Source organism: Chiloscyllium plagiosum, chromosome 2 (assembly GCF_004010195.1).
Source record: "Chiloscyllium plagiosum isolate BGI_BamShark_2017 chromosome 2, ASM401019v2, whole genome shotgun sequence".
Classification (NCBI taxonomy): domain Eukaryota; kingdom Metazoa; phylum Chordata; class Chondrichthyes; order Orectolobiformes; family Hemiscylliidae; genus Chiloscyllium; species Chiloscyllium plagiosum.
In genome coordinates, this window is record NC_057711.1 from 62,417,724 (window position 1) to 62,445,147 (window position 27,424).

General features: G+C 39.7%; 1 protein-coding gene across 3 annotated transcripts in view; it reads left to right on the forward strand.

Annotated features, from left to right (window-relative positions):
- mcc (MCC regulator of WNT signaling pathway) overlaps nt 1-27,424 on the forward strand; it is a 193,863-nt gene that overhangs the window by 30,220 nt on the left and 136,219 nt on the right. The window contains exon 1 of one of the 3 annotated variants that reach the window (XM_043710820.1): nt 10,751-11,272. The exons of the other annotated variants lie outside the window; for them this stretch is intronic. Within the exon in view, the coding sequence (XP_043566755.1) occupies nt 11,198-11,272 (75 nt within the window). The 5' untranslated portion in view covers nt 10,751-11,197. Of the gene's footprint in view, nt 1-10,750; nt 11,273-27,424 lie in introns of those variants that run through there. 3 annotated transcript variants of the gene reach the window in all.

Consider the following 27,424-nt stretch of genomic DNA (forward strand, 5'->3'; position numbering starts at 1 on the left):
GATAATTCCAAGAGTGAGATCTGCAGATGAGCCCTGTTTTTATACCTTTTTAGATGACTTTCTATAGTTCTGGCCAACCAGGGAGATATACTGAATAGTTTGAAACAAGACTCAATCATTTAGATGGTATGCTACTGTTAGTTTCTTTGTGTAGCAGGAACTGGTGCCTTTCTGTCTGGACTCCCCTTTGTTTAGTGGATAAGTTGTTTGGGGTACATCTGTCCAGAATAACGTTGGCCTTTTACATTATGCTAATACCATTAACACCTGGCTGCTGTGTTTGCAGTGCGTCTCGCGTGTGGGTTTAATAATTAAAAGTTTTATTTGGTCAATATACCCAGTATCCCTTGTTTGTCCAAGTTCGCAACCTATCTGTGTTTTAGCAGCCAGAAGGCTGTTACAAAGGTACAGTTGATGCCTTTGAGAGTTGTTAACTGTATTTTGTAGATTGTACTTTGCGACTCCTGTGTGCTAGTGATAGTGAATGTACAAAATTATATGGGTTACTTTATCCTGGATAGTGTTGAACTCCATAAAGAGCTGTTAATGTTTGGTCGATTAAACTGTGAAGAGTGAGATTGAGAAAAACAGTACAGGTAGTTCTTTTATAACGTGATGGTTGTGTTCTTGTGCAGCTCCACATGATAGAAATTTCATGCTTTAGAAATGGGGCTTAAAGTGTTGGAGATTATAATCTTGTTACAGCCAGCGCTTGTTCTTAAAGTAGGTAAAAACAATGACTGCAGATACTGGAAACCAGAGTCCAGATTAGAGTGGTGCTGGAAAAGCACAGCAGTTCAGGCAGCATCCGAGGAGCAGTAAAATCGACGTTTCTGGCAAAAGCCCTTCATCAGGAATACAGGCAGAGAGCCTGAAGCGTGGAGAGATAAGCTAGAGGAGGGTGGGGGTGGGGAAAGTCATTGGGACAGTGCTGATCTGGAAGGTTGGAACTGGGGTGAGGTGGGGGAAGGGGAAATAAGGAAACTGTCGAAATCCACATTGATGCCCTGGGGTTGAAGTGTTCCGAGGCGGAAGATGAGGCGTTCTTCCTCCAGGCGTCGAGTGGTGAGGGAGCGGCGGTGAAGGAGGCCCAGGACCTCCATGTCCTCGGGAGAGTGGGAGGGGGAGTTGAAATGTTGGGCCACGGGGCGGTGTGGTTGATTTTTCTTAAAGTTCCCACTTTAGAAGCAGTGTCCCCAATTTGTCAATTGCGTTACAGCAAATTTGCGTTAATGAAACATGCGTTACAACAGCATGACCTGTACTGGATTCAGTACAGGTTGTGACACTGCTTGCTGAAGATGTTGAGTGGACTTCTCACATTCTTATGTATGGTTGAAGAGTGGAACTTGGTGTTGCAATAAGTTAGTGTGGATGATTGTTACGACATGGAGTAAACACCTCTGCTAATTTAAACCAGGCACGCAGAAAAGCTTACCTTGCGTCATCTGTTAAATTGAGTGGCAAAAAACTATCCCAGATACCACTATTTAAAGAAAAATTGGAACAATTTTTTTACAAGTCCAAAAGAGAACATTAAACTACAACTATTTATAACTCCTTTCTCTTAAACCAATTTCTACCTGACCACTCTACAATACTGGTCCGATTAAATTCCCTCTTAAATTTACGGCAAAATCAATTTCAAAATCATCTTCAGATTCGAACTTTGTAGATTTCTCTAGGTCTGCATCTGTGTTCTGCTGCACAAATTTCTTATGGACAGGTACCTCTGAGAGCTATTCTGCAGGCTGTTACGTTGGTGTTTGGCAACTCTTTGCTGTTCTCCCCCAGCTTGTCAAAATGTCTGATTTAATACCCCAAAACATTGATCACTTCATTGGTTTGATGTCATCCAAAACGGTAAACTTAAAATTAGATTGGATTTTGATATCTGGGGCATAATTTAAACTAATTGGCTGAATTTGAGTTTTTGTACCATGGTAACACAGCTCCAGCTATTTGTTTCAAAGAAGTGTTACGTTATTAAATTTTTCCGCATACTCTGTGCCTCTTTAGGTCTGTGCCAGCTTTCACACACTCTTAAAGGTACAGTACACATCTCCACCTTCATAACATGATGGAAAATGAAGGAGCAATCCTTAGTACAGAGGAACCTCGATTATCCAAACAAGGTGCGCGGGCATTATTTCCTTCTGATAATTGATTATTTGGTTAATTGATTCAATGCCTCTCCTCTGGGGTTTCGCGTTTCTGAAATTTCTTTGTCTCCTTGCTGTGCCTGCCTTACTCCCTCTGTCTCAGGGTTTGTTTCTGAGCAGGCACACGTGTAAGGAACCTGCAGCATTCATTTTTAATCATTGTAAACAAAAGATGCGATCAGTGTTGGACGCATCTCTTTGATGTAATGTTTCTATCAGGACCTTGAGATCATCTTTTGGATAATCTGAAATTCAGATAATTGATAGTCGGTAATCGAGGTTCCTCTGTACACTGGAATGTTTGGGATTGGAGTTGACTAAGACATAGGTGAGGGCTTCAATACCAGATGGACTGAAGTTTAAGAAACACTTCTCTGTCCTTGGATACATGGATACCAGTGGTGGGTTGAAAGAAGTGAGAGTATCTAGGAGATCGGAGTTAGAGCAGTGTTCTTTTAGGGGTAGGTTTACTAGATGGTTACAGTGAATCCATGAAGCAATTAGTTGAATTTCAAATTTGAGGCAATATGAAACTGGGAGATGAGTTGATGACCGAGCATAGGCTTGATTCTTGGCTCAGAGGAAGTTAGAGTATTGGGGCTAGCCACAAAATTACATTGAGACCATGATCCTATTGAATGTAGCAGACTTGAAGGGCAGAAATTAGAATGTTGGGTGAGTAGGAGAAAGTGAGGACTGCAGATGCTGGAGATCAGAGTCAAAAGGTATACTGCTGGAAAAACACAGCCAGCCAGGCAGCATCGAAAGAGTTGGAGAGTGAATGTTTCGGGCATGAGCATTTCGTCGGGAAAGGCCTTGATGTGGGACAGGGCCTGTACAGCATGTGTTTACAAAGACTTAGTGCTGCACTTGATGCTTGCCTATGTTAAATATTATCTAATGTTTGACCACTTGCATATTTTTCTGTTATTCCATACTTTCATAATGTGCTTCCTCCCCTGTCTAGGTGACATCCTCAGTGCTTGGGAGCCTCCTGTGAAGCGCTTCTGTGACCTTTCCTACGGCATTTGTAGTGGTTTGAATCTGCCGCTTCCGGTTGTCAGTTGAACGGACTGCTGGAACTGACAACCGGAAGCGGCAGATTCAAACCACTACAAATGCCGGAGGAAAGGTCACAGAAGCGCTTCACAGGAGGCTCCCAAGCACTGAGGATGTCACCTAGACAGGGGACGAAACGTCTGCAACACAAATTCTCAGCTCGGCGAACAGAACCACAACAACGAGCACCCGAGCTACAAATCTTTTCACAAACTTTGAACACCTACGTGCTTCCTCAGTTTTGAATCCTTTCGAATTTAGTATATAAATTTGCAGCCTTAACTGTTAGCATGCTCACTATGAGGGAGCCAACTAATGTAAGTATGTTTCTTCATAAAGAATTTGTTAATTTATTGATATTTTAGGTAGGATTAATTTATTGCTAATGGCGGTGTTAATTCACTTAGAATCCTATAATCCCTACAGTGTGGAAGCAAGCCATTTCAACTATCGAGTCTACACTGACCCTTTTGAATATCACACACATGCGCACACGCATACCACTTTCACCATCTCCCTGTAATGGCTAATCCTCCCTGTAACTCCACATTTCCCATGGCTAATCCTCCCTGTAACTCCACATTTCCCATGGCTAATCCACCTAATTTGCGCATCCCCAGATAGTTAGCTTAAGATGTGTTCTACCTGCTTATTATGCAACTGATCACAAAAATACACGGTTGAGGTCTTGAAGCACTTTGGAAGAATAGATTTTTTGCTGATCAGAAATGCTTTGAAAAGTAAATGATTAAGATATAATTCTTCTAGATATGAATATAACCATTTTTTTCTGATCACCCTCCTAGTGGTTGTCAAGTTCCAAAGTGAAACTTCTATACTTCATAATCCAGCAGATATCCATAACTGCATAAAATAGGTGGTAGCTGAAAGGATGAGTTCACAGGATTTCAAGACTTAAACTTCAACTGTAAAAAGTCACATGAAAAGCACCATTGATCAAACTCTCTTGAACTTTAAATTACAGAGTTTTCTCCTTTTTGTCCCTTGCACCTAAACACCTTATTTTACATGAACCTTTAAGTTGTATTTTGAATTTCCTAGACCCAGTTTTGGCTTCTGAGTTTTATTCCTTTCCTTTCACAGCCTGGTAGTGACCCTTGAACTGTCTTTCATAGTGAGAAGCTTTTACTGTAGGTTTCCTCTTGGGTGAATTTTCTCGACTAATTTCAGATCCTCACGAGTTTGGCTTTTTAAATCACTGTGCATGCTCCCACCCACGTTGTTTTTCAGTGAAGCATAGACTCTCAACCTCGAATGTTTCCTCTCGCCTGGATCATGGCATGCTGTCTGAGAGAGTTTTCAGGGATAGTAGAGAAACCTTTCCTTCTCAAACTCTGGGAGCATCAATCCTGTGGACCTTCTTTCCAGGGAGAAAAACTGATTAGAGCTAGGGGTTATCATGGAGGCAATTAGGCACCTTAAAGCATTATTCAGAAGTGATAATCTGAACAGCTACAGATTTGGAAATTAGTAGTCTAACCACAGTAAATGCAAGTGTTGCTGCCATTGTCTTCAGTTGTGAATCTTCTTTCCAGCAAAATCACCTGGCTTTTATCATTTAAAGAAAATGCACCACAAGGCCTGTGTTAGGCAGACTTCAGAACAGGTCATATTACTAAGTTAGTTTTCCCTCGGGTGTGCATGTTTAAAACACAATGAGATCATAATTTTTTAATATAATTGAAGTAATTTGCCTTTCTTATCCAGAAGAATTCTAATTGTGAACTGTCTTGTCGGTAGAATTGTTTAAATAGTAGGACTTTGTGGCATTCTACCCACAATGCACGGAGCAAAGTGTCGATAAAATAAGTGTGTCTAGTTATCACCAAATAGGAGATAATGGGTATTTTGGTTTGTTCAGGATTTAAAAAAGAAGTCTCACTGTGGAATTTAGGTTCCTGTTGCAAAGCTGATATTTATTGCCTGTAACTAATTTTCCTAAGATTATTGGCTTGCTAGACCATTTCAGACCTATGGCATCACTGAGAGTGTCCTAGAAATCAAACCCTGCTTCTCCTGGAGCTGTCACAAAAGTTAAAGATTTTATCACCGTACAGTCAGTTCTGCTACAATGTTCTGTTCACGTACAGTCCTGTGTTATAAGGAAATTGTGTAATAGCAGTACTATTTAAACTAATGGGGCCGGAATTATGTTATAACCAATACACACTTCAAAGGTTCACATTTTAGAAACTGTGTCCCCAATTTGTCAATTGTGCTATAGTGAATTTGCAATAATGAAATACGTGTGATAGCAGAACAACCTGTATGCAAAATGTTTGTTGTTTTGGACCCAGCCTAACAAAGCACAGACTTCAAGCAAAGGATTGCAGATGATGGGGATCGTAAACAGGAATAAATTACTGGGAATTCTGGAAGTCTGGAAGCATCTGTGGAGAGAAAAGAGTTAGTTAATATTTTGAGTCCAGTGAGTTCTGAAGAACGGTCACTGGACTCAACGTTAACTCTTTTCTTTTCTCCAGATGCTCCCAGACCTGTTAAATTTCTGCAGCAATTTCTGTTTACTTAAAAAAAGCACAGATCAAGTTTCTGTACTTTAAGAATTAGTATTTGTTAAAAATAGGTTTATCCTAGCTACAGGTGAACATCTGTGAACTGTTGACATAATTCTACTCATTTAAAACTCTAAGCATGTCATAAAACTCTTTACGTCAGACCAGAAAAACACGGTGTTATGAATGGAGGGAAAACTGGGAAGGCAGTTCAATGGCATTAATCCACAAGATTTGTTGAGATATCCTCTTGCTTCTCAGGACTTGCTGTTTGTTATCCCTGTCCAGGTATTCTCACTTTTGTGCCATAGGCAAAGAGTAACTGGTTACTTAGTTACTGGTTAAAAAGCAACAGGTGAGGGAAAATAACTGTGTTTTCTTCAGGCCAAAGTTTGTTTTCTTGCGCAGAGAGAGAGAGAAACACCACATACCCTTTCACAAATTTAACTGCTCCTGGCCATATAGTTCATGCTCACAATCAGATCTGCTACTTAGGAGTCAGTCAGTTGTTGTCACACAGAAGCCCTTTGCCAACAACTGATCATGTCTTCACAGACCACTAACTTATTTGTTGCCAGTTGAATCCCTCCTTGTTCATGTCTCTGCCAGTCTGTAGTAACCATAACCTACTGCTTCAACAAGCAGCAATATAAACAGTATTTACAATAAGTATTGGTAGCTTTCTTTTTAAAAAGGCAGTCATTTCTTCTACACTCTTTGCTTTGTAACTCAGTCCTTTCCCAGTTCGGTCAACAATTTAAAAAAATTCAGAAATTAAAAAGTCTTTTTGCCCAAACTTTACTTATTAGTGAATCATATGAAAGTCGTTTTTTAACCGTTGTGACCTTTTTTGATAACATTTTCATGTGCACCAGTTTTGTATTCCCAGATCTATTTCACATGTTGAAAAATCTTCATGGTAGAATTTAAACTTGTATTCTTTGTATTACCAGTCCAGTAATTTAACTGATACATCACTGTACATATACAGATGAATTGAAGATTGATATGTTGTGAATAATGCCTTCAGAAATAGGAGTAAATCAGTCTACATCAAAATTAACAGTGCATAGTACTCTTAGACACAGCCTTAGAATTAGAGGGGGTCAATTCAGAACAGAAATGCGGAGACATTTCTTCAGCCAGAGTGGTGGGCCTGTGGAATTCATTGCCGCAGAGTGCAGCGGAGGCTGGGACGCTATATGTCTTCAAGGCAGAGATTGATAAATTCTTGATGTCACAAGGAATTGAGGGCTACGGGGAGAATGCGGGTAAGTGGAGTTGAAATGCCCATCAGCCATGATTGAATGGCAGAGTGGACCCGATGGGCCGAATGGCCTTCCTTCTCTTCTCCTATGTCTTATGGTCTTAAGTTTCAATAAAATTCTAGTACCAGTGTATCTTCATTAATTGGTCAAAAGGGGGCAGCAGTTCATATTTTGTTATCTAAAGGTACAAATTAGTGCAAACTAATGTCATCTTGTCTACAGTAAAACGTTTGGTTCTGAGTGCGTGTGAAATGAAAGGGCTATCTCAAGGGATTATGTTAAATGTGTAAATAGCCTTAAAATGTCTAGAGAAAATGTCTAGCCTTAAAATGTCTAGCCTTAAAATGTCTAGCCTTAAAATGTCTAGTGAATGATAAAGGAGAAAGTCCAGAATGATAGATCCCTGGATATAAAATTCTTATTTTGGCAACAGAGAGAACTTGTACTAATATAATACTTTTAATATGTAAAAAAGTACATCATGTGTTTCACAGTAAATATTGAGCTCTACATTTTAAATACCAGTAGTTAACTGTAAATTTTGAAACAATAGCAGGAAAAGTTGAGATTTTAGTAGCCCCACCCACTAAATGTCACAAACATTTGCAAGCAAACTAGGAATGGTAGACTTAGAAACAAATTTTTAATGTTAAGTGAACTTGAATCAACTTTTCACTGTCATGAAAGCGCTATTCAGATGAATGCTATGCATCAAACAATTTAAAAAAAAAATCATTTGGCAAGATCCCAATACAGGTAAAATGCCTATTCAACCAAACATAAAGTTTTAGGAATTGCTCCAGTATGGCACTCCCCTTTCTGGAAAAGGAAAGTTTCACCAAAAGCTCTGTTGTCTTAATTCAAATCAAGGAATGTTGGGGTGATAGTACTTACCCAGTACCTTTCCTGATTATATCCATTTATACTTTGTAGTCGGGGGAAGCAAAGAGCAAAGCTTGGGTTTAGCAACAGAAGGACTATCACATGTAGTGCTGGTGAATCGTTTCCTGTTCTTAGTCACTTTGGTTATGACAAAGGATTAAGTTCTTTTTAGCAAGCGTTGATAACTGTATATTCATTGGATAGGGTTAGCTATTTTTGCTGTACACATCAGATATTAAGAAGGTTTTCAGAGTCAGAGTAACCCCAAGAAAAATAAAGATTCAATATAAAGCAACTGATCTTTGTCCAGTCACTTCTACACACAAATGTAGAAAATAGGAATAGAAATAGGCCATTTGACCCATCAAGCTATTCTACCATTCAACATAATCACACTGATCCTGTGTATCCCAATGTCTTACTCCTGCTCTTTCTTTCCCACCTTTGACATCTTAACCTCTAAAAATCTTATGTTTCTTTTTTGAATATGTTCAACGATTTGACCTCTGCAATCTTCTGTGGCGGAGAATTCCACAGATTCACCTTACTGTAAGTGAAGAAATTTCTTACCTTTAGTCTGAAATGGCCTTCTCCATATCCTGAAACTCTGACTCCTTATTTCAGACTCAATAGCCAGGGGAACATCATTCCTGCAACAGTGTGTCTATTCCATCAGAATTTTATATGTCTTGATGAGAAACTCCTCATTCTTCTAAACTCCAGTGAACTCTTGTGAATTCAATTTCTCCCACAAGTCTTCTATTCTAGGAATCAGTCATTTGAACCTTCTGTGCACTCATCTCTGGCAAGTATGTAGCCTCTTTGGTAGGGAGACCATAATTGCATACAATGCTCCAGGTGTGGTCTCTCCAAACACCTGGACAGCTGTGCTGAGTGGCTTGCTCCTGTACTCAGGCCTTCATTGCAACACAGACTATGTGCTAATTACCTTCCTAACAGTTTCCTGCACCTGCGTGCTTGCTTTCAGTGAATGATGTGCAAGGGCGTCCAGGTCTCCTTGTACATCAACATTTATCAGTCTGACCATTTAAATAATACTTTGTTTTTCCTCCCAAATTGCAAAACTTCACCTTTGTGCATATTAAATACTGCATCTGTCTTGCATTTGCTCAATGACTCAACTTGTCTAAATCATCTTGAAAGAGCTTTGCATTATCTTCAGAATATAAACATCACTCTTAATCCTATCTAGCTTTTTTATTCTAGGGTCATCCGTAATCTTGAACTTTCTATAAATTCCCACATCCAAATCATTTTATATGTTGTGAATAGCTGAGGTTCAAGTACCTCACTTAGATTAGATTAGATTACTAATGTAATGTAATCTAATCTAATCTAATCTATTTACAGTGTGGAAACAGGCCCTTCGGCCCAACAAGTCCACAACGCCCCGCCGAAGCGCAACCCACCCATACCCCTACATTTACCCCTTACCGAACACTACGGGCAATTTAGCATGGCCAATTCACCTGACCTGCACATCTTTGGACTGTGGGAGGAAACCGGAGCACCTGGAGGAAACCCACGCAGACACTGGGAGAACGTGCAAACTCCACACAGTCAGTCACCTGAGGCAGGAATTGAACCCAGGTCTCTGGCGCTGTGAGGCAGCAGTGCTAACCACTGTGCCACCGTGCCGCCCTTGTCACTGCCTTCAACTCTGAATAAGACCCATTAATTCTTTCTTAGTTTTCTTTCTGTTAATTAGTTCACAATCCATGCCAGTGTATGACCTCCAATCCCATGTGCTCTGATAAAATCTTGCGTAAAAAGTTAGTGTATTATATCAAAAGCTTTCTGAAAATCCAGATGCAACCCATCCAACATTTCTTCTTACATTTCTATTAGTTAATCCATACAAAATTCCAATAGTTTTATCAAACATTTCTTTTGTAAACCTATTCTGACTCTTTACCATCCTATTTGTATTTTCAAAGTGTTCTGTTTTCACACAATTTATTACAGATTTCAGCATGTTCTCCTGGTACTTACATTGGGCTAACTGGTCTGTCCTTTATGGTTTTCTCTTTCCTCCTTTTTAAAATAGTGAAGTTACATTTACGACTGACCAGTCTGTTGGAGCTGTTCCGGAGTCGACAGAATTTTGGAAGATGACAAACAGCACATAGACTATTTCCATGACCACCACATTTCGTAATCTGGTTTGTAAATTAAAATCACCCATGACTACCACATCACCCTTATAGCACCTACTGTTTGGAGCATTATAGACAATTCCCATTAATATTTTCAACTCCTTGTTGCTTCTTAGCTCCACTCAAACTGATTTTGCATCTAGATTTTCTGCACCACTACCTTTCTCACTGTTGCATTGATTTTATCTCTCATTAATTATATCTCACTTCCTCGTCCTTTCTGCCTGTTCTTCTGAAAGAATAAATATCTTTGGATGTTCAGTTCCCTGCTTTTGGCTACTCCGTAGCTACGTCTCTGTAAGCATAATCATTGTACCTACTTATTACCATTTGCACTGTTAATTTGCCTACCTTGGTGAAAGATGTTGTGAAAGTGCCTTCAGAAGAGTAAACATTTCATCAAGATATTTTTATTACTTTTTTAAAAAATGAATTTCATCTCATGTAGATTTTGCATATTTATTTATATTCTATTCGTATCTCTGATTTATGGTAAATCTACAAAGCAGAAAGCATTGCCAACGTGAATTCTGTTTCCAAGTTCCTCGCATATATTGCAGAGCGAAAGAAAGCTCAGTTTAATCTATAAATCACCTGTGATAAAACCTACAAACCTGTGACTGAGCACAGCAGAAATCTAATTTCTGAACACGCATCTTTCTTTCGATGAAGGAGATGGATGGCTTGCTGCTGGAATTGCTGTATTTACGACAAGCCCACCAAATGGGCAGTACTTTCAGTTCCTCTGGGAGGTGCCTTCAGTCTAGCAGCTAAACAGCGCACATTCTGTGGGGGAGGTACCGTAGCATTGACATGTCTTTTAAGAGAGCACAGCAGCGGGGACTGGACAACTTCTGGACAATTTTTTAAACCAACAGGACTAATTGTTCAACTCATGTTATCACATTTGGTGATAACGTGTTACTCTATGTTTAATTATTTTTCAAGTGGAAGATGTTTGGCTTGTAGAAGATGTCAGCAGGCTTGCATCATTAATTCAGGCTGCGAGTCAGTTTTGGGTTGAAAATGGCTGGCTTTACTGGAATGTAGCAGGCAGAAGAAGCTGGAAATAGCACTGTATATATGGCTTAAATTGTGGGACATTTCAATTTTGCATGCTGAAAATCAGCACTATGAGCTCAGGAGTTACGTTTAAATGTGGAACTGATTCATCAACAGAGAAAAATGAGGTGAGAACTGGCTAACTATAAAAGTGGATTGTGGGGAAGATGAAACTTTAATGGACTTCATGTGTCTTTTGGATTTTGAAGCTTACAGCATTAGTCAGGAAATGATCTGCATGCTTTTGCATTGGCACAGCATCAGTTTAGATTTGTCAAGAATGTCAGTTCGTCAGGAAAAACAGTTGAGGAAACATTTCAATGCATTTTGCATGAAAAATATTTTGAGCAGAAAAATAATATTTAAATTTTTTTGTTAACGATAGATGAATTAATTAAATTCAATATACACATTATAAAACTACCAGTTAAAGTCTGCATTAAATTACAAATAGGGTTGGCAGCTTTGGTCTTCCTTCTCTTTATGTTTAACAGGCAGTGATATTCCAGATGCCAGGATGGAGTTGATTGTTTTCTTAACTGGGGGAAGGGTCAGGAAGTGAATGCTTTAGGGGAGTTTAATGTTCTGACCAAAGACCAGATAGAAGTCATTTTCCTTATATGGTCTCTTGAATACATACTCCCTTCCCTTTCCCTAGTGTCTGTCTCAGAAATATTTCAGTTTTGCTGAAGTAAGGACTTTGTCTTGGCGACCAAGTTAATTTAATTTTGAATTGTCAGTTATGAATTGTAAACTTGCATGTTTTCACTTAGATTCGCATTTGGGAAGTAAAACAATTTCAATATTGCTCCCACTATTTTTGTCTTGTGATTTTTAAATCTCAAATTTTATGGTTCGCCATGACAAATGGGATGAAGTTTGTTTTTTTTCCACAGGTACTTAAATATAATTTTGAACCTTTGAATACTGCAAATTAAGAGTTTTTAACAGAATCCTTCACGTTTCAAAAGTATTAGATTAGATTAGATTACATTATTAGATTAGATTACATTACAGTGTGGAAACAGGCCCTTCGGCCCAACAAGTCCACACCAACCGCCCAAAGCGCAACCCACCCATACCCCTACATTTACCCCTTACTTAACACTACGGGCAATTTAGCATGAGGAAACCGGTGCACCAGGAGGAAACCCACGTAGACACGGGGAGAACGTGCAAACTCCACACAGTCAGTCACCTGAGGCGGGAATAGAACCTGGGTCTCTGGCGCTGTGAGGCAGCAGTGCTCACCACTGTGCCACCGTGCCGCCCACGGCATCTTTGTTGCATCTTTGTTTTGAATTTCTAACCCAATTATTCTGCTTGCAATAAAGATTGCAGAATATTAAATGACAGTTATGTCAACTTTGAAACTACTTAAAGGCAAAAGCATCACTTCTAGATTGTGTTGATTGTAAATGTTTTACAAATCTTTATTTTTCTTGCTACTTATTTTTTGAATATTTCAAATTTGCAATAGCAGATTAGTACCAGAAGTGGAATGGAAAAACTGGTATTTCTTAGAAAGCCATGCTTTCAGTGGAGTAAAATTATTGGAAGAAGATGTTTACTTAAGCCATTGTCACATTTCAAATAGGTATTTAAATAATGTTACTCTATGTATTATGAAACATGAAACAGGAAAAAAAAACCTTTTTGTTTTGATTAAGTACAGAACAAAATATCTGAGCAAATGCCAATGACAGTAATGATCTCCAGGTTTCCAATTAATATTTGGCAACAACTTTGTGATATTAAAATATTTCCAGCTGTTTGGGGGCAGACAGAGCTAATAAGGTAAGTTGGCAGGGCAAGTGGGATTTGGGGGTAAGGAGAAAGATGTTGAATCATTGGATTTGGAAAATGGGTCACAGCACGTGATTGCACATTAAATTTAGGGAGGGGGTCACTTTATCCTTTTCCATTGTTCTACCTTTCCCTGCCGAACAGCGCACTGGTGTTTCAAGTAGGCAGCTCACGGCCACATTCAGCAGGGCAATAGGGATAAGCAGTAAATGTTAGCCTAGTCTGCATCCCATGAATAAATTAAGGACAAGTTTGGACTGTTTAGTGAGATTATAAATTATGTGGATTTTTCAGAACTTTTGGGATATTCAGCTTTTTATAACATTTTGAAGAAGCTAGTAACTGCTATAATATGAATAAAGACCTATTTTTGTCATTTATCAGAATGAAAGCTATTTAGCCAATAACTCTAGTTGTAGTATATTGACTAATTGTACAACTAATTTCTATTTTGAAAATTGACAAAGACTCTTTCGAAATAAAATGGTGAAGGCACGTTAAAAAACAAAATGCAGTGCTTTCTGTCTTTTAATATTCTTGTGGCGTTACTAAAAGTCCATCTGAGTTCTTGAGAGCCCTTAATGAGGTTTTAAAATTCTATTTTCTGAAGCATGAAGTAGGGGTTTACTAGCTGGATTATGGTAAAGTCTAAGCTGTGACAAGATTGTCATGAAAAACGTTTTTTTTCTCTATTCCCAATCTGAATCCTATTTGAAAGAAACAAAAATCTGTTCAGCCAAAACAAAACATGCCATCAAAACTCAAATATTTTGATTGGCAACCAGGTTGGCCACTTGCAAAACTTGTAATATCCATTTTATCTATTGTACTTGTGTCATCATTAGATAAAGTGGGATATGGCAGCCTTATCTTTTTTGGAGTCACACTTCTGTGTGATTTCCATCCTTGTAGATGCAGGTTAATTGTGTAGTTTGGAACATATTGAGCTTTAATATTCTTGCCCTTCCCTTCAAATCATTCTCTATCCCCGTCCCTCTTATCTATGGAAGTTCCTCTAACCTGGTATCTGTTCTGCATCCCACGTTTCTCTGACTCTGGTATTTTGAGTATTCACCTCTTCAATAAACACTCAGTCTGTGACACAGACTTCGGTTGTTTATGCTTGCCTCTCAAATTATTTTCTTGAATTCTTGTAAATTTCTACATTTTGCTCGTGCTTTTATAAACCTCTTTTGAATTGCAAACTACAGGAGCCTTATTAAAGTGGTGGGGTCATTGATAATTAGCACAATCTATCTCATAACCAACTAGAGTGACAAAGACTTGTGGATTGTCTGTCAAACTTTGAGTGTTGCATCCTTTGTACACAAATTAGTTGCTGTTAAATTAAATAGCAACAAAAGAACCTCAACAGTAGGCCAATCTACAAGTCAAGTACCAAACAGAAATGAAAACGAAATAATAATTTGATATAAGTTACAAATTAAATTGAATTATCCACTGCTAATATTTTTCAAATTTCTTTTGGTAATTTGTTGGCCAATGTCATTCAGGAACCTCTTCAAGTTTGGCATTAGTATATTAAGACATTATTATTATGTTTTATAATCCTGCTGCACAGCTACCTGATGAAGAAGCAGCCCTCTGAAAGCTAGTACTTCCACATAAACCTGTTGTACTGTAACCTGGTGTTGTGATTTTTAACTTTCGTCCACCCCAGTCCAACACTGACACCTCCACATCATTATTTGCAAAAACTCAGATGGTTTAAGTAAATGTGATGTGTTGAGTGATGCTTATGGTCTTGCAGTGCCAATGAAAAATGTCATCTTTCCAATATTTTCTGTTTACGATGCCTGTGTGGATTTCCAGCCTGTGTCCTTGCACTGTTTAATTATTGAATTTGAGAAGATTTTCAACCCTTACTGTTTGTTGAAGAGACTAGAGCTTTTGATTGCTGCTGCTTCTTATCTACAAAGGTTTGCATTTATAAGCCACCATCTTCAACTGAAAACAAAAATATTCCCAGTGTTCAGTATATTTTTAGGATATTAAGTGTAACAATTTTGGTATAAAATATTGAAATTCTTGCCTCCTTTTAGGTACATTTCTGGGGAAGATTGTTGGTTACTATACAGAAGTGTAGAGTGGTAGATATTGTTTATGTTGACTCTAGTAAAGCCTTTGAAATGGTTCCTCGTGGTAGACTGATTAATGAAGTTGGATCTTATGGGATTCAGGGAGAGCTTATCAATTATACAAAATTGGCTTGACTATAGGAGACAGTGTGGTGGTGAAAGTTTGCTTTTAGACTGCAGGCCTGGGTCCAGGGGTATTCCACAGGGATTGGTGTTGGTTCCACTGTTGGTTGTTATTTAGATAAATGATTTGGTTGAGAATTTAGGAGGAATTGTTAGTGTGTTTGCAGATGACTCCAAAATTAGTGGTATAATGGACAGTGAAAAGGTTATCTAAGATTACAAAAAGATGTTCACCGTTTGAGTCAATGGACCAAAGAGTTGCAGATGGAGTTGAATTTGGATAAATGTGAGGTTTACATTCTTGTAAAGAAAATGAGAATAGACCTTTTAGAATTAATGGTAGGTTCATGGATAGTGTTGTCAAACAGAGACCTAGGGGTTCAGGTACCTAGTTCTTTGAAAGTTGTGTCACAAGTAGACAGAATAGTTAAGGCGTTTAGCACATTTGCCCTCAGTTCTCAGTTCTCAGGAGTGTTGGGGTTGGAACATCATGTTGAGGTTGTAGAAGATATTGATGAGGCCATTTTTAGAGTACTGTGCACTGTTCTGGTCACCCTGCGATAGCAAGGACATCATTAAATTGAAGAAGGTTCAGAAAAGATGATGCTGGGACTAGAGAATTTGAGTTATAAGGAGAGGCTGGATAGATTGGAACTGTTTTCACTGGATTGTAGGAGGTTGAGGGTTGGCTTTCTAGAGGTTGATAAAATCATGAAGGGCATAGATAAGCTGCATAGCCGAAGGTCTTTTGCCTAGGATTGGGGAAAGTTCAAAACAAGGGGCATGTTTTTAAGGTGAGAGGAATATGATTTTAAAAAGGACCTGAGGGGCAATGTTTTCACACACGGTGGTTACAGAACTGGCTCAAAGGTAGAAGACAGATGGTGGTGGTGGAGGGTTGTTTTTCAGACTGGAGGCCTGTGACCAGTGGAGTGTCAAAAGGATCGGTGCTGGGTCCTCTGCTTTTTGTAATTTACATAAATGATTTGAATGTGAGCATAAGAGGTACAGTTAGTAAGTTTGCAGACGACATCAAAATTGGAGGTGGAGTGGACAGCGAAGAGGGTTACCTCAGATTACAACAGGATCTGGACCATTTGGGCCAATGGGCTGAGAAGTGGCAGATGGAGTTTAATTCAGATAAATGTGAGGTGCTGCATTTTGAGAAAACAAATCTTAGCAGGACTCATACACTTAATGGTAAGGTCCTAGGGAGTGTTGCTGTACAAAGAGACCTTGGAGTGCAGGTTCATAGCTCCTTGAAAGTGGAGTCGCAGGTAGATAGGATAGTGAAGAAGGTGTTTAGTATGCTTTCCTTTATTGGTCAGAGTATTGAGTACAGGAGTTGGGAGGTCATGTTGCGGCTGTACAGGACATTGGTTAGGCCGCTGTTGGAATATTGCGTGCAATTCTGGTCTTCCTATCAGAAGGATGTTGTGAAACTTGAAAGGGTTCAGAAAAGATTTACAAGGATGTTTCCAGGTTTGGAGGAGTTGAGCTATAGAGAGAGGCTGAACAGGCTGGGGCTGTTTTCCCTGGAGTGTCAGAGGCTGAGGAGTGATCTTATAGAGGTTTACAAAATGATGAGGGGCATGGATAGGGTAAATAGGCAAAGTCTTTTCCCTGGGGCTGGGGAGTCCAGAACTATAGGGCATCTGTTTAGGGTGAGAGGGGAAAGATATAAAAGAGACCTAAGGGGCAACATTTTCACGCAGAAGGTGGTACGGGTATGGAATGAGCTGCCAGAGGAAGTGGTGGAGGCTGGTACAATTGCAACATTTAAAAGGCATTTGGATTGGTATATGAATAGGAAGGGTTTGGAGGGATACGTGCTGGTTGCTGGCAGGTGGGACTAGATTGGGTTGGGATATCTAGTCGGCATGGACGGGTTGGACCGAAGGGTTTGTTTCCATGCTGTACATCTCTATGACTCTGTTTCTAAATGCGGAATAAACTGCCAGAGAAAGTGATTATGCAGGTACTGTTACATCAGTTTAAAAGGCTAGTTTAGTTGGGAAACTTGGTCGACATGGGCAGGTTGGACCAAAGGGTCTGTTTCTGCGCTATATGACTGAATCTGTTTAAGATATTCCTTGCGTTGTGTGTTTGACTTTTTAAAATTTGAATTCAAATAACGTATGTGGTATATTATCAATAATTCCTGCCGCTGCATCTTTTGCTTTTATACTGGCAATCAAAGCAAATAGTTCATATAAAGAGTATAGCTAGGAAAGTGTAAGTAGAATTTTATAGATTGCACATTATGGAGTTGGGCTAAATGGCCCAACTAATCCTTGCTGTTGTTTATGCTTCGTGCAATTATTTTTTTAATGTAAACTTTTTTTAAAAAAAAATGTTTTAATCTAACCTTGCATAGTTTCTCCTTAAATGCACCTAGGATACCTGTGCTAGCAAGTGTTAACATTCTCTGGATCGAGAAGCTTCTCCTGAATTAGTTGAATTGCACTTGTAGAGAGCTGGCACTGATGCAATGAGCTGAATGTCTTCTTTTAACTTGTAATTGTTGGTTACAATACAAAGATTCCATTGTGAATGAAATTGAGGGCACAGTTAAACCAGGGGTCTTGTGTGACCAGCAGAGTTGCTGTTGTTAAAGATTGTTTTGAGTTTTGTTAGAACAGTATCGAACCAAGACGTGAAGAGACAGCAACTGAGAGTTAAATGGTGAATAATGGACATGCCTGAATCATAGTTTTCAGTTTGGTCTTTTCTGTACAATCAGTTCTGCTATAATGGAATAGTTCCATTCTCATGCAATCCTGTTATAAGAAAATCACATGATAGCAGCACCATTGAAATGAATGGGGCCGGAATTGCGTTATAACCAGTACATGCTTTAAAACTTCATACTTTAGAAACAGTGCCCCAATTCATCAATCGTGTTATAGCGAATTCACGTTAACAAAATGCACTTTATAGCAGAACAACCTGTAGTTAAAAATGAACTGACTTCTGCTCCACCCCACATTGGGTTCCCTGAATTGCATCCTAATTCTTTCATTTTCTCATCACCCTTTGCGGAATTTGCTCTCTTTTCATTTACTGTTTATATGTGGCATTTTTCTCTTTAACCACCTTTTATCCTCTCACCAGAAAGCTACAATTAATATGATACACTCCTTTGTCTGAAAAGCTTTCAAAATTAAATTTGTATCATTTTTGTTTGGTCGAGATTGAATTGAAAGTGAATTGGCTGGGTAAATATCTTTGACTTGTGTTGTGTCTCAATCTATGAAAAATGGCATCCTCAATTAAAAATTCTTTGTTTTTTTTCAAACGTAAAAGCGTAGCTAAGTTTAGTCATATTGGAAGTTGTGGCCTTAATGTGGTGTTAGAAATTGCAATTTTTTAAGACTGTTCTTAGAAACTGTCTCCTTACCTAGTAATTTGTATGAGAGATTGTGTTTGGTTTGTTTTTAACACAATTATTTCTGTAAATCTGAACACACTGGTTCGTTCAGTAGCTAACATATATAAGTCGTGTGCATGTCATGTTGAACTCTTTGCTTTGAGTTTTACTTGACTAAGTTTGACAATGGCCAGCACTCTATTGTGAATAACCAATGGGGCCTGCTGTTTGAAAGGAGATGTACACGCAAGTACCTGGAATTATACTGGCCCTGGAAATTATGTGCCACATTACTCATTTTTGTGGTGGGTAGAAGCTCTCTCAGCTTGACGTCAGCATCCTCTTGGTGAAGGATACCAATTGTGCTGCTACTGCGTAGATTGGGTATGAAGTAGCTCGCTTCACCTGCTTTTCAATCTATAGATACTTTATCCTTTCAAGGTAATTTTGAGGTAGCATGTACATTTCAGCAATCAATAATCTGATTGAGGTCATCATTATCTTTTAAGATAACTTTGGACTTATTTTGGCATTGAAGCTTTGTATTGTAGGCTCAAGCCATTTGATCACAAGTAGTTCTCCGATAATTCCATACAGGTCGTTCAGCTATAACACGCGTTTTGTTAATGCGAATTCACGAGACGCGATTGAATCGGGCACACTGTTTCTGAATTTTTAAAGTGTGTATCGGTTATAATGTGATTCCAGCCCCATTAGTTTTATTATGTGGTTTTGTTATAACACAGGATTACATGAGAACGGAGCTACTGCGTTATAGCAGAACCGACTATAGTTGCATTCCAGCAAAACCTTGCCTAATAGAAAAATAATGAGGCCTATGGAAAACTGGGGTTGGGGGCAGACCAGCAAAAAATATCACACTCAATTGCCCCAAAATCACTCTGAAGTCTAACACACAGTACAGCACAGTCTGAATGAAAGTATAAATCGTATTTATTGACAAAACGCAAATTTAACACCATACATTTTAAAAATTTGTTCATGCGGGGACAGAGGGTGGTCATGGTGCCGAAGGTAGACTCTCTCATTCCTGTTCAGTGAGCAAAATTGCACGTTCTGTCCTTTGGCTCGAAATACTTTATATCTTTCTTCTCTTCCAGTGTTATAGCCTTCCTTTTATATTTATCACCTGCCATTTTATGCTTCTTGTCACAATGCCTCTACATTTTTTTCAAAAAAAGGGATAACCTAGGAGTAATGTACCTTTCACAGGGAGCTGCTCAATATATCTGTCTCAGAAAACTGCTTTCTGTACAGTACCTTTCACAGTTCCTCTGTCGGCAGCTGACATTGGCACATGTGCAGAACAGCACGAAGAGCGCAGAAAGATCACCATTGGAATTGCGCTATTGTGAACGGGGGTGAGCATTCTTGAAAGTACTGTTCCTTAATTCCTCAGTGACGTTATAAGCAAATTATGCTGCCAGAATGCATGTTATTCGAGAACCACCTTTGTTTACAAATTTGTCAGTGAAGGCAATCTTACAGTGGGTAAAGCTGTGGAAAGCCTAATGGGTATATTGTTAGAGTAGCCTTATGGCACTCCATTGTAGAGAACTCATTTGTGGATTTCTCTACCAGCGTATGGAAGGAAGGAAGCTCATTAGACTGCTCCACATTTCAAAGGTGAATTTGAGTATGGAATGGAGCCCAGGAAGGTGTGCAAGTTAACTAGTACATGCAACTGCAGATTCAAATGAATCACATGTATTTTCAATATGTAAACAATACACAGGACATACCAGTTAGGGGTTATTTGTGTTTCTCAAGAATATGTTTACGTGAGGTGGGTTTAGATGGTGTCCCACAGGAAAAATTATTTCGGCGTTAACGATGGTGTCAAAACTGAACTTAACTGTGCAACCTGCCCAATTCTTGAGTTCAATGCATACAGATTCATGCAATGAGTGATCTAGTGACTTGACAAATGTCTGGCTCCCTTGACTGACACATCAGTGAATAGGCCAGCAATGTCAAATGAGCACAAGGATGCCACATTGCTATTGATATGGAAGCTCTACAATAAATCTGTCTTTTCAGCAATGCTCAAATTATGAAGGTCATCAATTTAAAATTGCCATTGAGGAGGAGTGGAGAGGCTGATAGAAAAATGAAGTTGCATGTTTTTATTTTGAAACTTCAGAAGAGCTAAGCACTTTGTATTTTGAAGCATCTTTTTCAATGCAATCTCTTAGAGCTTTTTCTCATTGGTTGACCCATATTTTTACTCATTTTTCAATTAACAATGTACTCTTTATTTTATGATATTAGTTGTAAAGAATAAACCAGGAGCTTTAGTGCAGCATTTGGGGAATTAATCACATTTTAAATTCTTTGGTTAAAAAGATTGAACTGTCACCTAAAGGAAGCTTTATCTTATATTGCCAGCTTCACTTGTATAGAAGAATAATTAATGTAAGAGGCAAGGATATCTCGCAAGACACCATCAACGGCATTTGCACCAAATAGAAGACTAGAGTTGAGGCACTAATAGTCTGCTGCATGTAATAGATACTGTGCTGGCCAAGAGTCACTTCCATGGATCTATTTGAAGAGCAGTGTGCCAGGAGAATATATTTTTCCAGCAAGCAGTTGCATATCTCTGCAGCTTCTTGCACAGGATCTAGTGCTTGTTGACTCCTATGGTCATGCTTGGGCAATGGTATTTTCATAGGTATATATTGAATATATAGCACAGACACAAGAACTTGCAGCAGAGAAATCATTGACAGACCAGTCAAGGCTAAGATCTCCTGTACCCTTGTCTGTTAACCAGGATTCTGGATGAAGGGCTTATGCCCAAAATGTTGACTCGCCTGCTCCTCCGATGCTGCCTGACCTGCAGTGCTTTTTCAGCACCACAGTTTTTGATTCTGTTAACCTGCACTCAATCCATGTTCATATTTTCACTTTAATCACGTGCTCCTGTTAAAGTGAAGGCTAAGGTTGGTAAGATTAAGGAACAATGGCCGAATAAAGATATTAAGTTTCTAGTCAAGAATAAAAGATAATCTTATTTTAGATATATACAACTTGGTTCAATTTGAATCTCTCAATCAATCTATAGAGTGTAGGGGCATTAAGAAAGAAATCAGGAAGGCAAAGAGGAGATATGAGAGAACAGTGGTAGATGAGGTTAAGGATAATCAAAAGAAGTTCTATAAATACATTTTAAGAGCAAGAGGCTAGTTGGGGGGGGCGGGAGTGGGGCCCCTTAAATATCAAGGATGTCATCTTTGTATTGAACCCCAGGAGATGGGGTAGGTACTAAATTAAGGTTGTCCGTCAGTATTTACTGTGGAGAAAGAAAAGGAGGCTAGAGAAGACAAAATTAAATTTTGATAGTTTAAAAACAGTTCACATTACAGAAGAAGAGGTTCAGGAAGTCTTAGAGAATGTAAAGATGGATAAATCTCTGGGACCTGATCGAACGTATATCAGAACATTGTGGGAAGTAAGGGAGGAAATTGGCAGACCCCTTGCAGAATTACTTAAATCATTTATAACTAATGGTGAGGTACCTTTTGACTGGAGGGTGGCTAATGCTGGCTAAACTATGTTTAAGAAAAGCTAAGGAGAAACCAGGGAACTATAGATTGACGGTCTGACTTTGGTTGTGGTAAATTGTTGGAGGTGATTTTAAAACACAGGATTTATGGACATTTGGAGGGGCAAAAAATTGATTAGGGATAGTTAGCATAGTTTTGTGCAAGGAAAGTCATGTCCCTCAAACTTGATTGAGTCATTTGAAGAAATAACAGGACGATTGCTGAGGGCTCAGCAATAGACCTTGTTCACATGGACTTTATGAAGGCTTTGAGACAGTTCTGCGTGGTCGACTGATTAGTTAAGTTAGGTCACATTAGATTCAGGGTGAGCTTGCCAATTGATACATTATTGGCTTACCAGCAGGAGACAGTATGGTAGTGGAGGCCTGTCACCCAGCAGTGTTCCACAGTGATCAATCCTGAGTCCTATTTTGTCATTTATGTAATTGAATTGGATGAGCATTTAGAAGGTATCGTTAGTAAGGTTGCAAATTAGACCAAAATTGGTGGCATAGTAGGCAGTGAGGAAGGTTTTCTAAGATTACAAAGGGATCTTGATCAAATGGGTCAATGGGCTGAAAAATGGCAGATAGAGTTCAACCTGCACAAGTGTGAGGTATTGTATTTTTGTACCACAAAGAAGGGTAGGTCTTATACAATTAATGGTAGAGCCTTGGGTAGTGTTGTAGAACCAAGAGATTTAGGGGTTCAGGTATATCATTCTTTGAACTTTAGTTATACAGACAGGGTGGTTAAAAAGGCATTTAACATATTTGCCTTCATTGCTTAGTTTGTTGAATATAGTAGTGGTGAAGTCATGTTGAGGTTGTACAGGACATTAGTAAGGTCTATTCTGGAATACTGTGTCCAGTTCTGGTTGACCCATAATAGGAAGGATATTATTAAGCTAGAGAGGGTTCAGAAGAGATTTACCAGGATGTTGCTTGGTACGGAAGGTTTGAGTTATAAAGAAACTCCACTTTTTCACAGGAGCATAGGAGGTTAAGAAATGACCGTACAGAAGTTTATAAAATAATGAGGGGTATAGATAGAGTTAATGTTGGTTGTCTTTTCCCTAGGATAGGGGATCCCAAGACTATGGGGCACAATTTTAAAGTGAGAGGAGAGAGATTTCAAAAAGACATGGGATAAATTATACAGGGTGGCTTGAGTGTAGAATGAACTTCCTGAGGAAGTGGTGGATGTGGGTACAATTAGAAGCTTTTTAAATGCATTTTGGACTAGTATGTGAATAGGAAAAGGTTTGGAGGAATAAGGGTCAGGAGCAGGCCAGCTTACTTTGGGATTATATTTGGTCTGGACTGGTTAAACCAAATTGTCTGTTTCCATGCTGTATGATTCTATGACTCTGACATGAGCCCTCACTCTGTCCATAATCTGTGACTCCACTGAATGTTTTAGAAAATCCAAGCACCGCACACCCACTGGGAGATCAGGACCACATCACAATGAGAACCATGACAGTGCAATCATCGAAGGGTTAAGAAAGCACAACAAAATGAAGCAATCTGTGCACTTGTACAGGAAAGACAACAAGAGACACCAAGCCAGGTGTGAAACTCAGTCTATACTTTCTTGACTCCAGGGAGAGATTACAGACAGAGTTGAATCATTCAGCAGAGTTAGAACAGAAGCAGACCAACCAATGAAGCCTGTTATTCATTTCTTTTCCGTTGCAGTAGAGAAGACCATTGCTGAGATGGAAGATACGTCTCAAATCATCCAGAAAAGTGAAGAGGGAATTTGTCAGTGGAAGACAGTGAGCGAGAGACAGCAATACATACAATCTCTGAGATGCTAGTTGTTTGTTCAAAGGAGTTTGTCAGCAGGGAAGTGCTTGGGAATCTTGTGGGGACACTGCTTAAAGGACTGATTCCACGCTGTGTTAATTGTTCCCTTGCAATTTAATGCAGTCTATATCATCCTCTTCATCTGGTTAGTGGGTGAAGGAGCCAGCCTGGAACAGCATCTAGAGCTCTTAAGATTTCTGAAGACCTTTCCTGAAGAACTGACATCCTGATGAACCAGGTGAAAGTGAGGACTGCAGATGCTGGAGATCAGTCAAGATTAGAGTGGTGCTGGGAAAGCGCAGTAGGTCGGGCAACATCCGAGGAGCGGGAAAATCAACATTTCGGGCGAAAGCCCTTCTTCAGGAATGCCTGATGAAGGGCTGACTCCTCGCCCGTTATCTAATTGCTTTGTGTCAGAGCTTGAGAAGACATTGATTTTGGAGTCAGGTGATGCTGTTGGAGTATGACAGATGTATTGCTGAGTCTTTTGGGGAATAAGAGAACACCCGATATACTCTCTCATGCCATATTGTCTCACCTGCAAAGAAACATTCTTCAGGCACCAGAAACAATTGAGCCCTTTTTTGAACTCTATCTTCACTAGGATTTAGCCACTCTTTAGGTCAGGGAGTGAGCAAGTCTCAGTGGAAGCTTTCCAAATGTTGGGGATGTTAGCCAAGTTTGAAGAGTATGGTGACTTCCAACAACAGATCTACAACAACATTGTGTGCTTGCTGAGAGTGAGAAAATCATCCAATATTGTAATACAACACTGCAGGTGATCTTCTCATCCACTGGATCTGCAAAGGGTTGCTTCTTATTTGAAAGGTATTGTGAAGTGCCAAGCTGGAGTTACTGGGACTTCGAGATGCATTTCACGTCAACTTGTTGATGACTACAGCAGCATAGTGAATTCTTATATCTCAAACTGTGTATCCTTCACCTCCGACCAGGACCGTCTCAACTGTCATACAGTGGCTGTGGCAACATTCCTCACGAAGCAGATACATCGCTTCAGACTCCGCCGATGGACCTCCAGGTGAAAAATATTAATTGGCAATTGCTGCTGCTCAGCCGCAAATAAGACCTCAATACATCAGGCTCTGAATATAGTCCAGACATTGTATTCTTAACGCCAATTGATCTGCTCCAGGCTCTCACCTTCAAGGTACTAACATATTTTCTGAATATCGATGTTTGTTTAACATCACTGAAGCTTCTCACCTTCAAAGTATCTGATGTCCTTCAGGTCCTCGGCTTTCTAACAGCAAGTGATCTTCCAAGATCCTCACCTTTTGTAACAGAAACTAATCCAAAAACAAGAACCTCCAGTTCATAAAAGCAATGGATCCTTCTTCCAGTTATGTTTGTACATAATTTTATTCTAAATAAATATTCTGTTTCATTGTATAATAAACTGTGGCAACGTTGTTGCACCTGCAAATAACTATCACATAAATGCGCTCACCTTCTGGAAGTGGAGACTGTTGGATCATCAGGAATCATCTCTTCCCAGGCAGTGGATGGAGAGCAGGCAAGGCTGAGGTCACCTTCAATGACCACATCTGCAGGAGTTACTACTTGTTTGTTTAGCTTGAGAATAGGATTTTGGAGCTTAGACATGATCATCTGGCAGTTTAAGGAAGTATTTCAGACTGACAGTGCCCACCCGTCAGAAAGATGGAGGTAGACATTAAGAAAATCTCCAGAGTGTATCTCCAGAACAGATTTTCTGTGTTGGAAAACAGTGACAGTTCTTCTGGGGAGTTCAGCCAGAGCTTAGCTGCACAAGGTCGGGGATAGAGTGAAAGGGAGAACAGTAGTGGTGAGGAACTCTGTCACAAAGGACTCTGGTTTTTCGGCAGCCACTGATGTCACTCCAGGATGGTGACTTGCCTCCGGGGGGAGGGGGGGGTTGAACACTCAAAGGTGGCTCATGTTGGTACCAACAATGTAGTTAGTAGGAAGGAAGAGGTCGTGTAACAAGAATTTACAGGACTTCAAAGGCTATAATCTCTGAACTACTCCCAGTATTATGTGCTGGTGAATGTAGGAATAGGTGTATAAAACAGATGAATGTGCTGGAGTAGAGAAAGGGCTTTAGATTTCTGGATCAATTGATCCATTTCTTGACAAGGTAGGGACTATGCAAGTCTGATGGTTTGCACCTGAACCACAATGGGGCCGTCATCCTTCTGGGGGGACTTGCTAGTGTGGTTTTTTTTGTGGGAGTTTAAACTAATTTAACAGCAGGAGTAGATTTGGTGACAAAGTTAGGGTTGGACCTTCGAGAGCGAAGGGGACAGGTTAGAATAGGTGAGAGGAGCAGAGAGATTGATATGGCTGACGTCACTGACAATTTTCAATAAAGTGATCGAGAGCAAGTAAGAGACGAAAGGAAGGGATCCATGTGGAGCGTGAGGACTAGTGATAGGTGAAGGGATCATTGATATGGGGTGCTGGGGGAATGGTGAGGGTTAGGATTCTTGCCTGAAGGAGTGAGCATAGACCGACAAACCATTCACCATCATGGTGAGCCTGTTCCATGGTATCTCAGCTTCAGGCCATTTGGCAGGGTGGAGAAGTATTGCAATACTGGTTGCGGGATGAGTTACTGCAATAGGGAGAGATGATATCTTAGCAGATACCTCAAATGCGGCCATCTGGGTTGAATTTAAAATCAAAAATGAGGCAAATACATTGGTGCATTATAGACCCTCAAGTAGAGAGATGGCAAGATTGATTTGTCAGCAACTCTCACCGAAGTGTAAAAATAATAGGGTAATAAGAGTAGGGGATTTCAATTACCCAATATTATTTGGGGGACACAACGTGCAAGGCATAGAGGTGGCAGAATTCTTAATGTGGAGAGGAAGGCTTTATGGACATCCTAAGTCTGGTGGGTATCTGGAACTCCCAGCCCACAAAAAGGTTGGGAATGCTCAAAACAGTTAAGTGCTTCCCAGTTACTATCCTTGAGAACCGTCATTGGCTTGGCCAAAAAGGACAAGAGTCAAGTCTGTATTAACTAACCACTACGTTTTATTAATTTAGTTAGAACAGATACACAATTCACACCATTTGGTAAGGAAAAAGTAAACAGCAGGCATGCAATTCATACAAGGCAAAAATTCAAGTGCACACTCAGTTTGATGTTCCCTGAACAGTCAACAAAAATCATGGCTAATACCCAAGAATCTGGATCAGTGGTGCTGGAAGAGCACAGCAATTCAGGCAGCATCCGAGGACAGGCAAAATCGACGTTTCGTGCAAAAGCCCTTCATCAGGAATAAAGGCAGAGAGACTGAAGTGTGGAGAGATAAGCTAGAGGAGGGTGGGGGTGGGGATGGGGATAGAGTAGCATAGAGTACAATAGGTCAGTGGGGAGATGAAGGTGATAGGTCAGGGAGGAGAGGGTGGAGTGGATAGGTGGAAAAGGAGCTGGGCAGGTCGGACAAGTCCGGACAAGTCAGGGGATCGAGTTGCTGGAGGTTAGAAACTA